Source organism: Gambusia affinis, linkage group LG16 (assembly GCF_019740435.1).
Source record: "Gambusia affinis linkage group LG16, SWU_Gaff_1.0, whole genome shotgun sequence".
NCBI lineage: Eukaryota > Metazoa > Chordata > Actinopteri > Cyprinodontiformes > Poeciliidae > Gambusia > Gambusia affinis.
This window is the reverse complement of record NC_057883.1, coordinates 1,549,836-1,570,813: the sequence shown is the minus strand read 5'-3', so window position 1 is coordinate 1,570,813 and position 20,978 is coordinate 1,549,836. Positions and strand designations below refer to the sequence as shown.

The 20,978-nt window shown below is 37.8% G+C and overlaps 1 protein-coding gene and 1 long non-coding RNA gene across 4 annotated transcripts in view; both read right to left on the bottom strand.

Annotated features, from left to right (window-relative positions):
- The window catches only part of LOC122846013 (neuronal PAS domain-containing protein 3), a 270,382-nt gene that overhangs the window by 107,719 nt on the left and 141,685 nt on the right, over positions 1-20,978 (bottom strand). For all 3 annotated transcript variants that reach the window (XM_044142661.1, XM_044142662.1, XM_044142663.1), the window contains one exon: positions 15,452-15,534. In XM_044142661.1, coding sequence (XP_043998596.1) covers positions 15,452-15,534 — 83 coding nt within the window. The remainder of the gene's footprint in view (positions 1-15,451; positions 15,535-20,978) is intronic.
- LOC122846015 lies at positions 10,555-11,135 on the bottom strand. Its single transcript, XR_006373181.1, has 3 exons — positions 11,053-11,135; positions 10,784-10,924; positions 10,555-10,630 (listed from the first exon to the last, which is right to left on the bottom strand). It is a non-coding gene; the product is annotated as an uncharacterized LOC122846015 (long non-coding RNA).

The window sequence follows — 20,978 nt, the reverse complement described above, 5'->3', positions numbered from 1 at the left end:
ATGTTTTGACCTTTAAATCTTTCTTGAGGACAAACACTAACAGGATTGGTGAGGTCAACCCTGAAGAGTGTTCAAAACCGGTGCTAACGCCCATCTGAGCGATCCACCTCGAAATACACATAGAAACTCTCTGAGGATGCACTGAAGGCAGACAGCTTTAGACATCGCAAAGCAGTTTTACCTATGCATCTATTAGATAAAAAACAAAAGTTAAAAATCTATGTTAAATTTTAAACAACTGGATCTGATTTAATACAACTGCTAACGTTTAGTTGTGACATGATGTAATGTGCCAGCTTGATTGTAAAGAAAGCTACGCTGTGAATAAATAGTGTGCTTTTTAAACAACCACCCCCCCCACTGCCAAGAGAGAAGTGATGAGCCGAACGACATCTTTGTCAGCAACAAAATATCTTGCTTGTTCCTCTTGCTCTGACTTTCACTGTTCATTATTTAGAAGTGAGGCCAACACTGACCAAACGGCTTTGTTCACCATTGCCATTATGGGCAGAAATTCGACATCATTGTTCATAGCTCCTCTTTTTGTTTGCTGATTAACCCAGACGAAATGCATCCTGAGGAATCCAGCTCAATGGGAGAAATCCCAGATGAAGTGCAGAAAGGAGATGAGCATCAAGTAGAGTTGCGTTGGAAGGAAACACCCTGGGAACAATCAGGACAAATACAGTAACAGTGTGTAGCCAGCATGTTCAACATAGATAGCTACTATGATTCCTACATACTACTGCCTGTAGGTTTACATTGTGAGTATTTGGTGCGATGCCATGAGTTGCATAGAGGCTGTTCAGCCTGAGCCCTGCTCACTGCACTGGACTGGGCTCAGCCTTTGTTCTGCTGTTTGATCCAGAGAGAATCAAATCCATCCGATAGGAACCAGAGTCTGACTGAGAAAGCAGTGCTTTGCCAGGCACCTCACTGCACCGTTTCATAATCAGACTCCACAAACCAGCCGGTGATGAAGTCCGTCGTTCACATCAAGAAAGGAAGGAATCATTCCCCGTCTGAAGCCCAATACAGAAGAGCAGGATAAAAACTGCTACAGCAGAAAACAAGACCAGCCCGAGACACATGCTCTACCATTACACTCAACACTCTGCTGCACACACATGCTTTCAGGCATCGGTTCGGTGACAAGAGTAAAGCCATAACCTTCCCTTCCCCATCCACAATCCCTCTGGGGACTGCCCTCACCAGCTGCTGATGCTGCCGCCGCCGAATCACCGGGTGGGAGCCTGACAGACATATGCACACAAACGCAGTGGAAAGAAAAGAGAGAAAAATGAAACTCCGGGTGATAGGACACACAAGGAGGGAGGTTAAGGAAGGACAAAAGGAAAAAAAAAAAAAAAAAAAGACTTTAGGAATGATGAGAGAAACAGAGCATAGAAAGGCTGAGAGGTAGAAACTGCCAAAAATTATGGAGGCGTTTCCTATTTGATTAGAGCAGATTTCTCTGTTGAATTGTAGTGATTATTGAGGGTGACAGAGCCAGGTGACTGAAGCACACCAGCACACACACACATGAACACGCACTTTCAAGCACTTCCAGTCTCTTTTTTGTTCACATTTTATGCTGTGGCATGGTTATAATTCAGAGAAACAACACTTAGGTGGAAATGTGTTTTAACCAAGCTGCTGCTTCCCGGCTCCACACCTGCAGCGTCCAAACCTTTTGGGATGTGAGCCAAAATGTGGGCAAATTTTTTTTAAACTATTACACCTAAAAATTATATGTAGTAATGTTTTATGTGCTCAGCGATGAACTAAACATGAAATATTCAAAATAAAGTTTTCAAATTTGTTGTGGGAAAGAGATGTGTTAGTCATAGTAACAAATTATTGGACTGACATTTTTTTTTCTCAAAAGAAAAAATAAATAAATTGGATTTTGGTCATTATTTCTTTCAAAATGGTTGATGTAATTAAGCATATTTTAAAAAGTTAAATAAAAAGTCAGACGTTTGGGTGAACTAAAGTCTGATTTTGGAGTTTGGAGCACTTTCAAGCACTTCCAGTCTCTTTTTTGTTCACATCTATTAGACTTCTTCTAATAGATGTGAACCAACTGAAAGTAAATCCTGTGAGTAGTTAAAAAAACAAATCATTTTTGTTATACCTAGCATTAAGTAGAACAAAAATGATTTGGGTGAATAACTGGAGAAACATTTGAACCTGTGAGTGATAAATGTAATCTAAATGGTTTCTATTTTCAAGCACCTCCTGTGCTTGAAGCCGAACATAAAATAAAGCTTCAATATGAATATTTTATGTTATGTTTCCAGCACAGAGCTCTTCTTCACACTAACAGCAGTCTGAAGTCTATACAAAGGTCTCCAAACGTCCAGGGTACCTCTGGTAATGTGTGTTGAAAATGAATGCTAAATATGCACATGATATCAAAATACTTCTGTTCGTTCTAGTAGTTATGACGAATTGAAGAGGCTGACACACAAACAGCCTGTTTAGTTCGGACCGATATCAAATATCAGACAGTGGCTTTCATTGAAACATCCCACTGTTTGACTGCTGTTGTGACTAAAGGTTGTTTTCCACCCTCTCCCAGCCGTCAATGCTTCCTTACTTCCTCATCATCCTCGTAACTAACCCTTCCTTGTAACAACAGCCAAAATGTGATATTCCATTCATTTCTGCATTAATATCTCTGTTGGAACTTTGCAATTCTGCTGAAGCAATGAATTTTTCCGGCTATCAGAATCATGCAGAAGTTACAATTAAGATTTTCTAATGCCGAGCTTGGTCAGGGAAACGTGTTCAATACCTGTTCTGTTTAGATAAGACATTTGCATGAGCATTAGTTCATACCAACATTAGAATTTCTAATTTCCTATCATTTCAGGAACCATCATATTGTATGCATACATGTTTATCTTTGAAATCATTGCAGATTTTTATCAACACACAAGTAGGGAAAATATGGTCATATTTTGAAATATATAAGCACAAGAAAAAAGAAAAAGAGAAACTACATGCAAAAACCTCAGAATGTTTTTGAAACATCAGGAATTCAGTTTGAAATGGGAACACAGTGGTCAACTTCACCAGGTGCTGGTTCAGTTCAGGCACATCCATTTGGCTCTCCGCCATTACAAAAATTTTGCTTGTTTTAGACTTCTGAGATGTAAACAGTACTGAGTGGGTGAATGTGATTTATTTACAGTTCATCTACCTTTTTCTGTTGGCTTTCAAACAAGCACATAGTGCTGAACTGAAGGAAGGGAAGTCTGCAGAAAACCATGAGGTAATGTAGAAGCAACATAAACTAACATACAGTGTTAGCCTTGCATGCTAGCAGGAGACTTGGCAAGCCTGGAACTAAATAAAGGGACAGTAAGGAGAAGAATAAACAGAGAAGAGAGAAAGGGAGAAAATCCCTGCTGTCTCTGTGACAGTAAAACCATTAATCCACGTGTTCACATCCTTATGATGAAATTATCCAACAGAATCCGCTTTCACTTCAAGCATTTTGGTACGTGCGAGACCGTGTGTGCAAGGAGATTAATTTGGCACAGGTTGCGATTCGCTCAGAGTCTGGAGAGGAGGGAGGGTTTTACATCTTAACCCTCCCTGTTCAGCTCCGTGTGAGCAACACGCAGACTGAAAAACACAGGGGAGGAACGAATAGATCTGGGAGCACACATCACTGAATATGTAATCATACTCGGTGTGCATTCAATGAGCATGCACACACAATCAGAAACCAGCAAATTTACAGAAAAGAGAAGGTGGGAGACAGACACACAATCCGATCATCTCATCTTCTCAGACTTTATTCTACTGTTGCTTTAGCTTTCATAGAATGCTTCTAGATTTCTCTCAGTCTCACTTTTTCACAATAACATTTTTAGCAGCTGAAGGAGATTAATAGGCGTTGCATTTTACGTTTTCATGACAAAGTCCTTGTTATATTAAGCTGGGAGATTTGGGAGAGCTCTGTTTAACTCGACACAGGAAAATCCACAAGATTCAATTTGTTTTTTGTTTGTTTTTTCCCACAGGATGCTCTGGGAAGCTGGTGTCAGGTTTTCAGGTCCTGATAACAAACCCCCTTGCCCCAACTCAGCAGAAGGAAAGCCCCTCACCAGGTCTGCCTCCTCCTGATGATGCTCCTCACCAAGGAAGAAATCCGTGATTCCATCATTTCAAAACATACAGCCTAGAATATCCACCATGCTATGATTCAGAGCCTAGGTTTTTGATGTAGTGCAGGAGAATCCAACTCCCATCACGTATAACAGATTGTTTCAACCCACTCTGCTGGGCTACTGTGGAAACAGGCTCCCTGCACAGAACAAGGCCACCCTGCTGTCTTTACAACCCCAACTGTCCCAACGTTGCTACAAATTGGAAACTTCCCACTTAAGTGGGTAAGAATCATCCTGCATATCTTACTACAATGACACTGTATTTTACCTTTGAACTGCAGCCAGAAAAAAACATTCTCCTTTCTCATAGCAACTAATGTATTTGTGCAGTTTTGTGGTGTGTTTGCTTCTCTTTAGGGGGGAAACACAAAACACAGAATCCTTGTTTGTTGCTGCTGGATGTCCACCATCGATTTTCTTACATCGATCAGAGAGATCTGTATCACACGTAAAATACACATCTGGATTCTTGATGACATTTTTAACATTAAAATTAGCAATACCAAATATTAAACAACACAATTACCATGGATAAAATTTGAACTAAAATACTGAGAAAAACTGATAGGAAGAAAGTGAAAAAATAGAATTGGCATGTACAATCAAATGCATATTTAAAATGTCAGACTATTGTGTTTTTTGGATAAAATAAAACCTTCATGTTGTAGTCCTCTTTCATAATAAATAAAACCACTCAACATGATGCTAAATTGTTCTGGGAAAGGCTGTTTGGAACTAAAGAAAAATTAAATTAACTTTTCATCCTGCAACCACATGCATATAATAATCTACCAGATATTCCACAATACTAAAGCAATCAAAATTAAAGAAAAATACAGATGTTACTGCAAAATTGTACCATGAGACTTGCTGTATAACCCAGAATACAAAAGTTAATCTGCAAAAGATATGAATCCAAAATCCTTCATTTCGTGTTTTTCTAAGTTTAAGGTCACAGCTCCTTTCAGATATGATTTCTGGATCCGCAAAACCTTTTTAATCACAGTGTCTGTCTGACAGCGTGGAACAAGTAAAATCCTTTATGGAAAACATGCAACTATTATCATCTGCACATAAACTCCAACTTAGATACATAACTGCTCAAAGGCATCAATAATATCCTATTTTATAGCTGCTGCCCATCAAACATGTTAGGTTCATTAGTAACTATACAACAACATGCTACTGCATGTCTTTCAGTTCGTTTTGATATTTAGTTGCCAAGTTAGTTGTCACCAAACGTTTATAACTGACTGTCTTTTATACAGTATGTGGGGATAGGCAGGAAGAGAGGATTAAAATCCTTTCATGGCCGTACTCATGCCTTGCTTTATTTCATTTGTCCGTCGGCATCGCCCCCCTCACAGCTCAGTCTGTTGAAATTCAGTCCGTCTCTCAAGGTTGTTTAATTCTCCCTCTCTTTCACGTTGGCATCACGTCAGCCAAGAAGGGAGGGTCAAAGTTCACGGCTATCAGCCTCCTCCCACAGGACCGCTTGATTGACAGCAATCAGTACTACCCTCCCCTCCTCCCTGTTCGCCCCTCCCCCTCTGTCCCCCTTCACCTGTCAAGACAAAGTGGTTGGTTGTGTGTGTGGACCATTTCATTCTGTCATTTATAATTATACAAATGATATTCAGCTTCAGCTTCCTTCCGCTCACAGAAATCTCTCATCATTCTACGGCCAGCCATCCCTCCAGACACAGCCAAGGGATATCGCTACGCTCCTATTAGCATAAGACTGTGTTTGTTTAAAGAGCTTTACCCGCCTGTAAAATCAAACAATTAGAGATGCAGACAAGCCTCGGCTTATTGACTGCATCTCTAATAAGACTCTCGTTTTGTCTCATTTCTTCCTTCTTTTCACCTATGTCCCTCTCTGGATGTTTCGTTTATTGGTTCAGACCTCCTCACTCTCTCCCCCCGTCTCCACTCATCTCTTTGCAGTTATTCCCTCTGCTAATGAACCTGCCAGACCTCACAAGAAGTCAGAGGGGGGTATGGCGGGCAATTGGGATGCGAGGCTTGATGCTCTCCACCATGACCTTTAGTCTCGCCGCCGATGCCGGGTCATGCCAAGCCTCTGGAGTCATCTGTGCATGCAGCCTGAAACCTATCATTCTGAGTGTGTGTGTGTGTGTGTGTGTGTGTGTGTAATGTGCACATATTTTAATATGCAGGTCTTAAAAAATTTAACTCAAGATCTGACGTTTATTGTTCTGAAACAGCAAAAAGGTGAATAAAATGTGTCAGTCAAGCATTGTTGGAGACAGGCCAAAGGATCGTACTCATTTGTGTTTCTAAATCATTAATCCTAAACCTGAATCAAATGCCTGGTGAAACTGACTCTGATGAGCTCATCATACAGATGACTTCTCAGTGTAAAATGGCTGTGAGCAGCATATCGGAGAAACATTGTGAAGCCATGTTGGAAAGATAAAGAGAATCTTAAAGACAACTGGACCTCACTGGACAACCGTCTCGTTTCCCCGCTGTCCGACCGTGACATCTGCCGTGTTCCTCCAAGCTAAAGGTTTGTTTAGTTGGTCCCTGCCTTGCTTTTTCTATTTGCTTCATTTTTACTCATATAATGACAGTAGAGGTGACAGTGTGTATTGATTATCAGTAGGAGGGTTAAAGACAAAAAGAACTGAGCTTGTTTAAATCTGGTGAATAAAAATAATAATTGGAAAATAGATCAGCTTGATATAAATTTGTTGTGTCTTTTCCGTTTTGCTTCATGCCTGTGTGAACTGCTCTTCACCTGCTGGATTCCCAGTGCCATCATTAAGTCTGTCCACCACCTCTCCAAGTCGATATATGAAAATTTACCTGTAGTAACACTTACTGGCTGTCAGAAAGATTGACAGGCTTACAGGAAACAAGTTTCATATCTGTGTGCAGTTTGCTGTCATTTTTAATTTCCCACCTACTGTAGTGACATCACACGGCTATGTTACATCTGGTTTGTGCTCTGCAGAACAAGATGGTAGCATGTCAGCTGCAGGCCAAGACGACCAAAGATTCTGACATTGTCAAACAGGACAGGTCATGGTACTTCATGGACGCAGCATTAAATTGTAATTTACTGTTTGATACTTTGCTGCCATTTAATGTAACAAAATGTGAAAAACTGAGAATCATGCCTATTTTTAAGATGCAGTTTATAGATGTAGAAAAGAAAAAACTGAAAATGTCATCTTGATCTACGCCACTGAAGAAGAGGAATACATCTTTCAACAGAAGAAAGTTCAAAGGGCAAAATTCATACATAAGTGAAACCACAAAACATTTGAAAGCTTGAAACCTGAATGAATCACAAAAACATAACGTTTAAAATTCACTTGTATCCTGCAAAAAGATCTGTTCAAGCACATCTCTTACATGCCAATATTATTGCAATTTATAGATAAAATAGACGTAGTGCATGTATGTACAGTGGGTACGGAAGTATTCAGATCCCTTTAAATTATTCACTCTTTGTTTCATTGCAGCCATTTGCTAAAATAAAAAAAGTTCATATTATTTCTCATGAATGTTCACTCAGGAGCCCATCTTGACAGAAAAACCCCACAGAAACATAAAGATTTTTGCAAATTTAGAGGCAGTGTCAAAAAAGGTGAGGATGAAGCTTCATAAAGAATAAAATGTGACTTTTTTTTTCTTTCTATTGCCCATGGAAGGCTTTATTCAGACAAATTAATAACTGCGCTCTCCAAATAGTTCACCCTGCATGTTTCCCATTACTTACAGAACAATGTTTTTGGGGCTTTTTGGGGACAAATGAATGACAGGTTACATATCAGATTTTCAAACTATTTTCCAGTCAACATAAATCCTGAGGAAATGGTAAATAGACGGAAAATAGAGCTGAATAGTAAGAAATGAATTTCAGCATGGCAAGTTGTTTAAAAACAAAAGTGATTTTATGTTAAAACCATGTTATGTCCTGACTATTGATCAAAGTTTTATCATTAAACTATTCTCATTATCTTATGAGCCGAGGCCCAATGGTGTATTTCCAAAAAATTATTTTTTCTCATTATTTAATTGAAAGTTTGAAATAAACTTCAGATGTTTTAACTAGACAGAATGTTAATTCAAGGTATGAGAAGTAGAAAAGCTGACTATGTTCAAGATATTCAAGATATTTCTAATTCATTTGGAGATATCTTAAAAGAAATTCAAACAAGTCAAAGTTATAATTTCCTATATCTCTAATTTACTTTTGCAAAGTCATTATTTGCTTACAAGTTATCTGAAATTTAATTTGGACTAGTCTGACCTAAGTCTTGAAATAAATCTTCCATACAACTTAATGGTAAATCTGATATAAATTATACTATTTATAATGTAATTAGTGATACCTTAACTTAATATGTCTTGTTATAAGCTCATTTTAGATATCTAGAATTTAAGTGTTATCATCATCTCATCTTCCTCTCTCACTAACCCAGTTTGCTCCTCACCATTTCTGAGCCCAAAATATTTATCTAAATAGTAAATATGCTTTGCAAAGTTATGCTGTAAACTCACAAATTGCTTTCTTCTATCCTACCTTGCTGTTCAACTTTAGTTAAGAAGAAATAAAATATTGTTTAACTTCTTTTCCCACTTTTTAGACTAAAGAGCACACAGGTGTACTTTGATCCCTTCTTTCCCAGTCTGGTTAATTAGTCCCGTCTGTCTGCTGCTCACCATCCTTAAACACCACATGGCATCTTTAAAGAACTAAACATCAATCTGTTCTTTAAAGTCCAAAAACACCAGCAGTTTCATTTGATCAGCAACAACAACAAAAAACTGCCTTCACTTTTTCATGTACTCAAATTGAAACATTTTAAAATACATATTCACAAAGTAAAAATAAAGGTATATTTTTTAATACTATAATCATATTTGTTGGAAGCGCAATAAAAACCTGAATAAGTTTGAAGTAAGAAACCACTGAAATGTTTAAAGCGACAAATATATAGTAGGAACTTTTAAGCTTTTCTAGATTGGATCCATTCTATGTTCGCCAGAATGAGTTGCTCATTTTGGAACATGGTCTTAAGCTAGCTGCAGATAAACCACACTGTAGTAGGCTAAGGTCTATGTCAGAAGGGAACGTCCTCCATCAACAGTCAGAGAACTGGAGGACAGGGAAAGTACTTGTGTATGTAAAAGGACAACATACACACTCCAGAGAGAAAGCTCTCAGTCAGGATTTGATCTTGTCTATGATACAGGCCTTAGTAAAACTTACACCTAGACAAAGACAGAAGGCAAATTTTCTTACACAACGATCTCTATTTATGGTGGATAAAGTTCATTCAAATACAATCTGAACATGCTGTTTAATGATGCTTCTCTCTCACTCCTGCTCTCTCTTCATTAAGCATTATCAACCTCTCTGGCCTAATCTCTGTGATATTAGTGTCTGGTCTCTACCACCTAAGTGACTGGCTGGCATTCATTAGTGCTGCGTTTTAGCCAAATCAATCACACTACGCCCTGTCCGCTAGGCTTTCTTAAAATGTCATCCTCAAACTTCTCACAATCAATTAGGCTGGAGATTAATGAGGCCAATTTGCTGCCAACAGGCTGGCCTTCTTTCTCTGCTGAAAAGGCCGAAGAACGACATGTTTCTTGCAATGTTTCAGGAACACTTCTAGTTCGTGTGTCTCATGCTTCTACACAGCATGAGACACGCGAACTGAAACAGGTTTAAGTGGGGAGATTAAAATGTTATTTCCAGCAGAAAGTAAGATTATTCTAGCCCCCCGGAGAAAACACACCCAACCACAAAATGACATTGCTGCCAAATTAGTGCTTGTAACATTTCAAATTGTACAGGTTAAAATTTGTGTCTTGTCATTGCTGAATTAACTAATAGGGAGATACAGTCAAAATGTTTAATGTTAAAATAAGACTTTAATAAAGAAAGGCTAAAGTTGGGGGCAAAATTCAAACAAATGAAGCTCAGGGAATAATTTAACACAGACATTTAAGGAGAGATGGGTGAGTACGAAGAGTGATAGGAGGAGGATCTGACAATGAGTGAGGACAATGAGTCCTGAGAGGAGTGATTACTAGAATAGGGACAGGATGAGACTGATTAACTGGGTAACAACAGCTCACAAATCTGGCTGAACAACATAAGTGAGACCTTAACAGAACATAAAATAGGTGCAATTCAAATGTAGCGTGCAGTGCCATGGTGTGGGACGGCGTGGCGTATAGCAGGCATTCAGAGCACACAATCTTCAACCTGGGTTTGATTCCTGACTATGAGACCTTTACTGGATGTCTTCACCAGAACTTTCTCCCTGATCTTTCTGCTTTGTTTTTTGGCCTTTGTATTGCTGATCTTCTGTGGAGCTTTTTATGGAGATTCTAAACCATTATGGTCATCGATGAGCAACCATCCTCCTGGTCTCCAGGTCCTCAGCTTGCCACTGTCACTAGATAAAGTTTCAAGTTAACAATGCCTCACAATAAGGGCAATCTAAGATAAGTTCAATAGCATAATTGGAAGAAGGTAAAGTATAAATCTATACATATTCAAAGCAAAACCATAATAAAAAAATCTCTATCAACCTGAAAGCTACACACACCTCTTCCAGGTGAGAAAGGCTCCACATTGTTTCTGCCACTCCGTATCTCATATCGGATTCAATCTGCTCTGTCTCATACGGTTGTCATAGCGACTCTCCAGGGATTAAAACAAGGTGTTAGGGGATGTCTAATGTCTCCACCTGAAGGATCAGAGCATGGTGTTAACACTCACACACACACATGCACAGGCTCAACATGGCAGCTACACTCAAAATTGTGAGGTGATGCGTGGCAGCTTGTCTTGTTCCAGCTCCATGTTAACACTCACACATGACAACATGATTTGCAGAGCGGACGGAAAGGAGAACGGGTTGTCACGGCGACACTCTTCCTCTGTGTGGTGGCTGTCTGTCAGAGTGAAGCAGGACAGATAAAGAACACATGCGAGGATAAAGATGCGTAATAGATACAGCTGTAAGCAGCACTAAGCTGTGACGTCCCGACCAGTGGGACCTCTGGAACGGTACTCGTTAGTTTCCAGCTTCCATCCCGCTCTGATAGTTTGCTCTGTGAGCAGTGCATAAACCAGTGTGGGCTGATGTATCACCTCTGATCATACAGTAACAAGCTCTGATCTAATGGAAGGATGCTGCCGCTTGAATCTGCAAACAAATCATACGTTCAAACTGCTCTATGTCAAACTCTGCCTCTGGTTATTTCCACCATGTTGGCCAGATAAATCAAACAAAGACAAGTGTGATATGCCTTTAAATATTCACCATTTATCATGCCGACAACATATATTTGGTCAAAAGAGACCAAGAAATGCATTGTGAATGTGTATAAGCAGTTGTACAAAAATAAGGTGTGTTGATTTTTTTTATTAATTTCTGTATGAAATGTTTCTCTGGTTCAACAAATTTCATTTAAATGAACCAGTCATAAGCTGGCAGCTCTAGATTGATGATCTATGCTGAGGTTGTAGCTCTGTGAACCTGTTGTGTTCAAAGATGGGAATAAACATCAATATTTTTATTAGTAACAGGTAATAAACTGGTTTATTCTCCATTGTGTCAAAGCTGTCATCATTTATAATAAGACGAATCACAATGTGTTACTATTACTCAGAACTGGTGCAGCTGAAGCTTCATTTTACAGGAAGCTAAGCGGTAAAAACATGATAAACCAACTAGCAGCAGACTGGTTGCTTTATCACCTACACACACCAAACACAAATCATCAACAAGGCACACAGAGACGACTTCCAGGTAACGTTTTTCTAAGTGGAAGAACAGAAGTACATTCTGTTGCAATCAAAGAGATAAAAAGCAAATAAAATGTAATAAATACTCTGGAACAATGAGATTCTTTATAACAATCAGTAACTATGTTGTAAAAGTAACCCACACAGTACTGGTAGTGTTGAAGCAGTTGCATCAAAAAACATGGATGACACCAGCGACTGGACCAGAAAATGATCATTCTCCTTGTTTCAATCATTGTTAGGAAAAAACGTTCCGATCAAAACTAAACTCTTCATTCCTCCTCTAGCTAGCACCATGATGCCTTTCATTTGGAGATATTTCAGCTAACATATTAACATGCTCTATTTTACAGAACATGTTGTAATGTTATTCTTGTTGTATATCATATTAGAATGTTATTTCCTCATCAAAAACATACCTGGAGATTTGCTTTGATTCTCTCATGCATGTTTAAGAATTTTTTTTGTCTCCCATAGCAACCATTTGGGGTGCCTAAATTTTTGCTCTCATCAAGAGAGAGCAAATTTACACAAATTTTCATTATGTGGAAATATAGAAGAAACATCTCAAGACCTCGTCCAGGAGGCTGAAGCTTGGTTACCAAGTCTTCTGGATAAAATACGACCTGAAGATTCCCACCAAATTAGCAACAAAGTGGCATTAGAAGAACAGAGTCAATGTTTTAGAACTGCCATCACTTAGACCTGACCTCAGTGCCAAAGAAACTGTATAGGCAGAGCTGAACATTTTACGACTACTTCCTCTGTTCAGCCATGTTTCTCCCCCAGGTGAAGCCACTAAATGAGCCACTGCTGCCATTAACTGTTTTCTTTTTCTGTAGCATAGAAAATCCTAATGGATCAGTCCTGTTTTGTGTGTTTGTGTGTGTGTGTGTGTGTGTGCGGGGGTGTGCAGGCGTGTGTGTGTGCATGTGTGTCTGTCTGTCTTGTCAGAATACACATACATTTACAGAGCAATAACTTAAAATGGAGCAATATATGCACATTTACAAAGAGGGTAAGATATTGAGCCACACACACATACGCGCACACACACACTACCAGATTCTAGCAGTTGTGGTATCGCATAAACCTGGCTGTGATCTTTAAAGCTCAGCCTTTGGGCTGTATGTTAAATAGATAAAGAGTGGAGCATGTTAAGAATTAAAGCCGCAAGAAACACACAGACACACACAAACCCCAGGGAGTGAACCATGATAACCCAGTCATTATCATACTTTCGTAATTCCATTTAATAACCCAGCTTAGCTGCAGTAAGAGCTGCATGTTGAGGAATAATTGAAGTCTTGTTTGGTGTAAAATCCGAAGCTGAATTAAGAAGAATTACTAGGCTAAGAATGTAAAAGTATGAAATAATTATGAAGAATAATTTGGTGTCTGACAAGTAAATTATAGGAAATGATTCAAATGACAAATTTGTGGAAAAAAAAAAGAGTATTTGAAAAGGTTTTGTTATTGGATTGTAAAGTTTTACAGGTCTATGATTTAGAAGAAGACATTATGAATTAAATATCACTGAACAACAAAACAGATAAAAGTAAATTTGCTCCTCCTCGATCTTCACAGTTAGTGAGTAAAAGTATTTGTGTCTTCACAGTTAGTGAGTAAAAGTATTTCTTTCTTCATAGTTAGTGAGTAAAAGTATTTGTTTACTTTTGTCATTTTACCCGAAGCTTTTCAAATTAATACCCAATAAAGCATTTGGGGGACTAGGTCAAATGAATAAGATACACTTAAATTGATTATACCACCAGTAACTGTATTTTTTAATATACAAAAAATACAGCTACTGTTGGTATATATTACCATTAAATATATAAAATTTTTATTTTTAATATAACATATCTACATTAAAAGTTTTAAAAGTTACATTAATTCTGAGTTGATTTCATTATAATTTGGAAATAAAAGGTATTGAGGCCAACAGGCAGGTGCAGTGCAATTGGTTCACATTCCCTTTCACCAAGTTCAATGCATCAACTGTAGACCTAGTTTAATATAACTGGTGTGTAAAAATCCCTTTTTCAAAATAAGCAAATGATGCGGTCAAGTTTGTTCATGCTGCAGCATCCTTTTTAGGGAATGTATTTTGACAAATTAAAAATGTTCTTTCCTGTAAATGTGATGCACAAGCAACATCCTTGAAGAATGGTGATAGACAATGAAGCAGCTTCTCTCAGTTCACTGGGGGTTCAAAAACCAAAATGACAGGAATCTGGAAAAGACTATTGTGTTTGTGTTCAAGTTATGTGAAAGGAGTTAGCAGTGAAGCTTTCCAGCTTAAAATAGCATCTCAAAGCTAAACATGTATCATCAGCATAGATGTCCCAAATGCTAATGTTAGCATCCAAAGTTCACATTTTTAAAGATGTTTCATGAATGATCAGAGCTTCCTGAAACTATTTATTAAGTTTAAACTGGAAGAATGATTTTGGTGTAAATGCATTTATACGTTTCATTAAGTCTACTTTATTAAGTGAGAGTAAACACTTGCAAGTAGTAAAAGTGCTGTACGAATTCAGTTCCACTAAAAGAAATTATGAGACATTTGGAAATTTGAAAGTTAAGAAACAACCTTCAGAACTTATAATGAGTTCATGAACTTTGTGCATGATAAAGAGAGCTACTTCTGATGAGGCACACATTCCTACTGATTTAAACAGAGTGCCTCAACAGTGAACACTGTAATCAGTATATTGATCAAAAATATATTTCCAGATGACCTACAAGGAAATATGATGCAGATGGTTACTGATGTACTAATCCTGGAATGCATTTAACCTGGTGTGTTTTTCTTTAAATTGAGGGCATTCTCCTTGGCCGCTGATTTGGAGTCAAAAGGGGGGAAGTTAAAGTGCTCCATAAGTAATAGACCACACAAATGTTTAAATGCTTATCTCTATATCGTAAAGTGCTGGAAATAACAGTAACAGTCTATTGTCATTGCATAAAACTGATCTCAGGAGGAGTGATACAATTAACCAAAGGTAGACCAAAATAGCAAATATCATACATTACGATAAAATACATTTTGTTTGATTTTACAAATAGACTGTAGGAGTAAAATATTTTTGACTGAGAATACAATGTATTTTTCTTGCATGTTCCTGCTTATAAAGTGTAGTGAAGGAAACATTACAGTGGTTATGATGTTGTTTTATAATTCTGAGAAACATCATCATTCATAGGAAAAGTATCTTCAACAATCTGAACTGAAAGGGCTCTAATCCTTCAAAGAAACACAAAACATAACTATTTTTATGTAAAATAAAACCACCCCAACATTTGCCTATAATATGGTAAGCCATATTTTTAAAAGGATTGTAAAGTGTTAAAGGCTTAATATAAATTAAAGTGGAATTTAGAGGATTTGTGTATGTACTACATTGGGTAAGTAGAGTAAAGAAATTAAAGGAACTTGTAAGCATTGAATAATTCCTACCTGTAATATGTGGCTACCCAGGTGAGGTTCGAAGATCTCAGAGGCAACGGCACTGGGACTCCTCCTCCGCTGAGTACCGATAGCTAAACGAACGAGTTCACACACAACAAGAGAGAAAGCACAGGACAGGACAGAAGGAGACTGGTGAGACTCAGACACATTGATACGAGCAAAGCTACATCCACACACAAATATGTGTCCTCACACACAAACACACGCACACCCACACACATTTATACAGCCTAGCATGACAAACACACATGGCACAAGACAAAAGGAACCCAGTGAGGTCATCTCTGAACAACCTAACATTGCTTGAAAGATTAGCACTATTAGCTGTTCTCACTGTGATACTGTTGCTCACATTAATGAGGTGATTAAGATAATCAGCAAGAGAAACATTTGAATAAAACTTATGACATATGTGTGAAAGGAAACAAGGAGAGCCGTTAAATGTAGAGTGAAATATGTTTCATAGTTAGGATAGCTTGAAAATTGACCTTTAAAGGTTTATAAAGAAAAAGACATAAAAATGTTTTGTGTGGAACCATCTCTCTGGTGTCCCAATCTAACCGACTAAAGCATTACACACTGCTCTTTAAACAACTCTTTATTGATTGCTTTCATTGTAGTCAGAAGAAATGTATTAGAGAGACCCAATGTTCTTAAAAGCCACTTTGTAATTCCTATTTAATCGACACATTCAAACCAAAAACAGAATTGTAAGACGACATTGCATTTTAGTGCAATTTCATTAAACATACTTAACCTTTCATTAGAAGGAAAAAATGAAAGGGACATGGATGATGCTTTATAGTTTTTTTTTTTTTTATTTGATCCTCAGGCCAGAAGTAGTTGAGAAAAACAGGAAGTTCAACAGCCAAGAAGGGAGCATGACCATATGAACAATCTGCACTCTACTTTCTTAAAGATGACAAAATGGACACAAGTGGAAAGCACAAGACGCATGCTAACAGGTAAACCGTTTCAACTGTACAGCTAAGGCTCGGACTTAAAGTGATTACAGAACAAAAGCAGCAGATTAAAGGCACCGAGTTACATTGATGTTTGTTTACTGGAATGCCCTTTGGAAATGCTTAAAGCCAAGTCCACCCTCAGGCCTTTATTTGTTGCCAGACTTTTAACATCTCTTTGCAGGGGAGCACCAAAACAAAACAAAACAAAAATAGTTAATGTATAGAAATAGAGACTAACAAAAGTTGAGCCTGATGAGAGGAGCAAAACAAGGTGTAAAAAGACAACACAAGAAATGCTTTTGGACCTTTCTTAAAAATCAGAAAGACAATTCAAGCAACAAACAAACAGAAGAGAATTTCTTCTGCCCCGAGGTCATTTTCCACTCGGCACAATTTCCATTCACATTGTCTCCCTGCAGATCTCATTACACTGCATTTAAAACACTGACATAAATGCTAGGAAAACATTTTTAGTAGAGGTGAGTGGTATGTTAATGAAGCAGAATAATGTTGAATTAAGGCACAATCAAGCCACTTTGAACAAAAGCAGAAAAAACAAAAACCTCAATAGTCAAGAAGGGTGGGGAGGCCAAACGGCAGAGCTCACTGTGACAGCATATCTAATAATCCAGAATGAAAAACATCATGGTAATTATTTCAACTGTTCAAGTGAGAAGGTGAAAGACAGAGGGTCAAGATGATGATAGTAAGCAGTAAGAAAAGCCAGAGGAGGACAGAAATTCTTAAATAAAAATAAAGCAGATGAAGTTGGGGAAGGAGGCAGTGCCTGGAGCAGCAGCTGCTGCCACAATAAACAAAGTAAAGAGCAGCAACTTCCAGCCCTGACCCTTCTCTCAAGTTCTTCATCAAAAATAAAAAGACTGAAAAAATGTATAAATTACTACCCCGCCCCTCGCACCTAGTAGATCCACATTCTGATGGATCGCCCTCTACTGGCAATCAAATGTTTGGAAAAAAATTTCCCAAAAAAGAAATTCAAACCTATGTATCGATACACCATAATGATTGTGCTTTTAATGACGAAACAAAAAATGAAATATTGAAGTGACATATTAAAGGTGAAGTAAAGTTGGATTGCAGACCAAAATTAATGATGTACTTAGAATTAGAACTCACACAGTCAAAGGAAACACTAAGCAAATGGGGTTAAAGCTTTGACTAAAAGGAACTAAGCCATTCAGGTAATTATTTTAGAAAAAAAGTAGGGAGTCAGATTAAGAACTTTAGAATAGAAGTGACATTAACATTTTTAGTTTTGGTGGAGAAGGGTTTATTTCAGTTGCAACTACCTGCTTGACTTTTTAGGCAGTGAAAATATTTATCCAGTAACCAATTTGATTACAGATAAGAACATGGATCTTGCTGGAATAGAAGTCATTTAATTTGAAAATGTTCTTCAAGTGAAAGAAGACCGACTTTATAAAAGTCCTTAAAGTTCAGGTTTATAAAAAGGGCTTTACCGATTACATTTACAACAAGCACACAAGAACATACTGTAAATACCTGTAAAACTATATAAAAAAACATCTAAACCATTAAACAGGTCAAATGCAGATACAGAAAATAGATTTTAAGTAGAGTCAAAGCACTGTGCGCAATGAGTTTCTTAACATGACTGATGTTGTCAACAGATGTAATTGTGCAAAGTAGATTGTTCCTGAGGATTGGGACAGTGGCTGCAAATGTAAGCAGTCTGGATGTTTGGATTAACTTGAATCTGGGAATGACTTTTGATTGGGTGTGAATATGTCATGGAGATAAACCAGGTTAGATTATGGAAAGTCTTCATCACTAACAACAAGCTTTTGGAATCAATCCTGTATCACACAGAGATGTGAAGCTGAAATATTCTTGTACACATTGTAATATAACTGTGCATCATTTGCATAGTTATGGTTACATATATTGTTGCCTGTTATGATCTGAGCATAAAGACAATAAAAAGGAGAGACCACATAATGGAACCCCATACATGATTATTTTGTCTATTCCTGTGTAAAGTCTCTCATTGACACAAAGTAGGCCCTGTCCTTTAAGTATGACTCAAATCAGTCAAATACTATACCAAAAGGTCACAGCACCAGAATTACATGGAGAATATAGGGACTTAAATTGAGACAAATCTGGTATTGGATGAGTTCTGAAGTTAAAGACAAGGAATACAAGTAAGCAAGTGTTTTGTAGGAAGCAGTGATGAACCATGGTGAAGAAAAGCTCTTAGGATGACCAGCAGGTAGCATGAATGATCGAGATGAGAGAAGAGAAGTTAGTGAAGAAAACTCAGATGTTACCATGTAGTGAAAGAAGGAGAAAAAGGGTAAAAATGATGTTCAAAAGTGTAAAAACTGTATTTTAGTGTTTGAGTAAAACAACAACTTGTCATTTGGTCTTATGTCAAAGTGGATCAAGAAGGTAATCACAAGAGTATAAAATGTTAACAATGTTAAAGCAACCGGTAAAGAAAAAGCAGATGACTATTCAAAATGTGTTTGTATTAGTTTAACTTTGTTGTGTTGATAACATAGAAACGATTGAGCCACGATTGAAGAAATCTCTAAAACAGGGGTGTCAAACTCCAGTCCTCGAGGGCCGCAGTCCTGCAACTTTTAGATGTGCCTCTGCTGCACCACACCTGAATAGAATAATTAAGGCTCTGGAGAACTGATCTACACAAGGTGGAGGTAATTAAGCCATTTCATTCCAGTGTTTTGTACCTGTGGCACATCTAAAAACTGCAGGACAGCGGCCCTCGAGGACTGGAGTTTGACACCCCTGCTCTAAAACAACATTTATCAGGTCAGAAACAAAGAGCACATGCAATTGAACAAAAGTCTGCATTGTATACTTTCAAACTCAGAAATGCAAAGAAAGCGATAATGTGCGGAAATAAAAACATTCAAATCCATCACAACAGAAAGATCATGAACTATATCAAGGTAATGAGTTAAAAATAACCAGACTGTTACATAGAAACAGCAGAACATTTAGGTACAGTTACACATTGCTGCCCAGCATGTCAACCACAGATAGATAAATATTCTGGCCCAAGAATTTTATTTATTTATTTTTTTCACGTAGCTGTAGGTGATCATGCAAAATCAATTGTATGAAGAACAACAGACTGTCAAAAGTAGACAATTAGTTACTTTAACACACATTAAGTTTAATGACATACATAATGCAAAAGCTTTCTTGTAATGTTGGAAGAGAATGAACTCTTTGCTGTCCTGGTTTTGAAAACAGATCATTTTCCAAATCTGCCTTTCGCTCTCCAGCTGTTACAGTAGCAAACATCCTCACCACTGCCAGTTCTTTACTACAATTGGGTCAAGCCAGCATGTAACAAGACAGCTTTAAGCTTAGCAATCTATGCGTCTTGTCAATTTCTAACACAATACATAGTCTAATAATGTCTTCCTTTAAGCATTGAAAGCTCAGTGGACATCAGAGATTACTTTTTCCATAGTTTTTTCTCTATTAAATATGGTCCACATTGGCATTGCTTCTTCCCAGCCAGCCATATTTCTTTAGTCTGAACTCGCATTTCGTCTTGAGAAGTTTTGCAAGATTTTCTGACATCTGAACATACATGAGTGAAATCAGTTCATGTGTGTTTTTTCCGTTGATGTGGCTGAACATCACACACTGTACAACCAAACCTTATTCTAATCTTTGTGCTCGTCATTGAAACATTCACAGATAAGGAAGATGTTTGTTTCTTTATTTAAAAAGACATAAGTCCTCCATCCTTTCTAATGGCATGCATGAGGTGATTTTTCAAATATCCAATCTTTGTTCAGTGACAGACTGGAATGTTTCCTGCTAAAACATTTAATCATAGTCTCATCTGACCAAATCAAAAAGAAAAGTTAATTAAAGAATAATTAAATATGATACATTTAACACCACCTGAGTGTAAGGAGTTACAACAGAGCTTCAAGACACGATGGCACAAAAAAACACAAATTAGCAAGCTGGGAAACAGTCTTCTGTACTGGCCTACAGTAAAAAAGACCAATGAAAATGCAACAACCAGTTCAAGCAGAGTCTCAAGAGACTGATATGCTATTGCTCACAGCTCTGGCTACCTGCCTCCAGAGGTTTGTTAGAGAACCAGAAGCCAGAAGTAGAAGTATGCACAATTTCAAGTCAACTCTATTTGACAGGATTATAATATTAGAGTAGACACTCAGTCTTCTGTATTCTGAAGAAAGGCATAGGAGGAGGAGGACCTGACAGCTGACCATAACAACGTCTGAGAACAAGATCCCCTGCACATCAAATAGCAAACACTGATTCAAGAATTAAGAGCTGGACTAGTGACAGTTAGAATTAAAAAAAGAATGTCTGGTTTAGGCATAAAGGTAGTTACTAAAATGAATGGAAGTCAATACAAAGTATTCAGTTTGTATAGAAGAATGTGTGTGTGTGTGTGGGTGGGTGTGCGTGTGTGGGTGGGTGTGTACACTCATCCTTGCTGCCTTTTCACTTGGTCGAGTGCCAGCTGGTAAGTGTTGAAGTCAAGGACG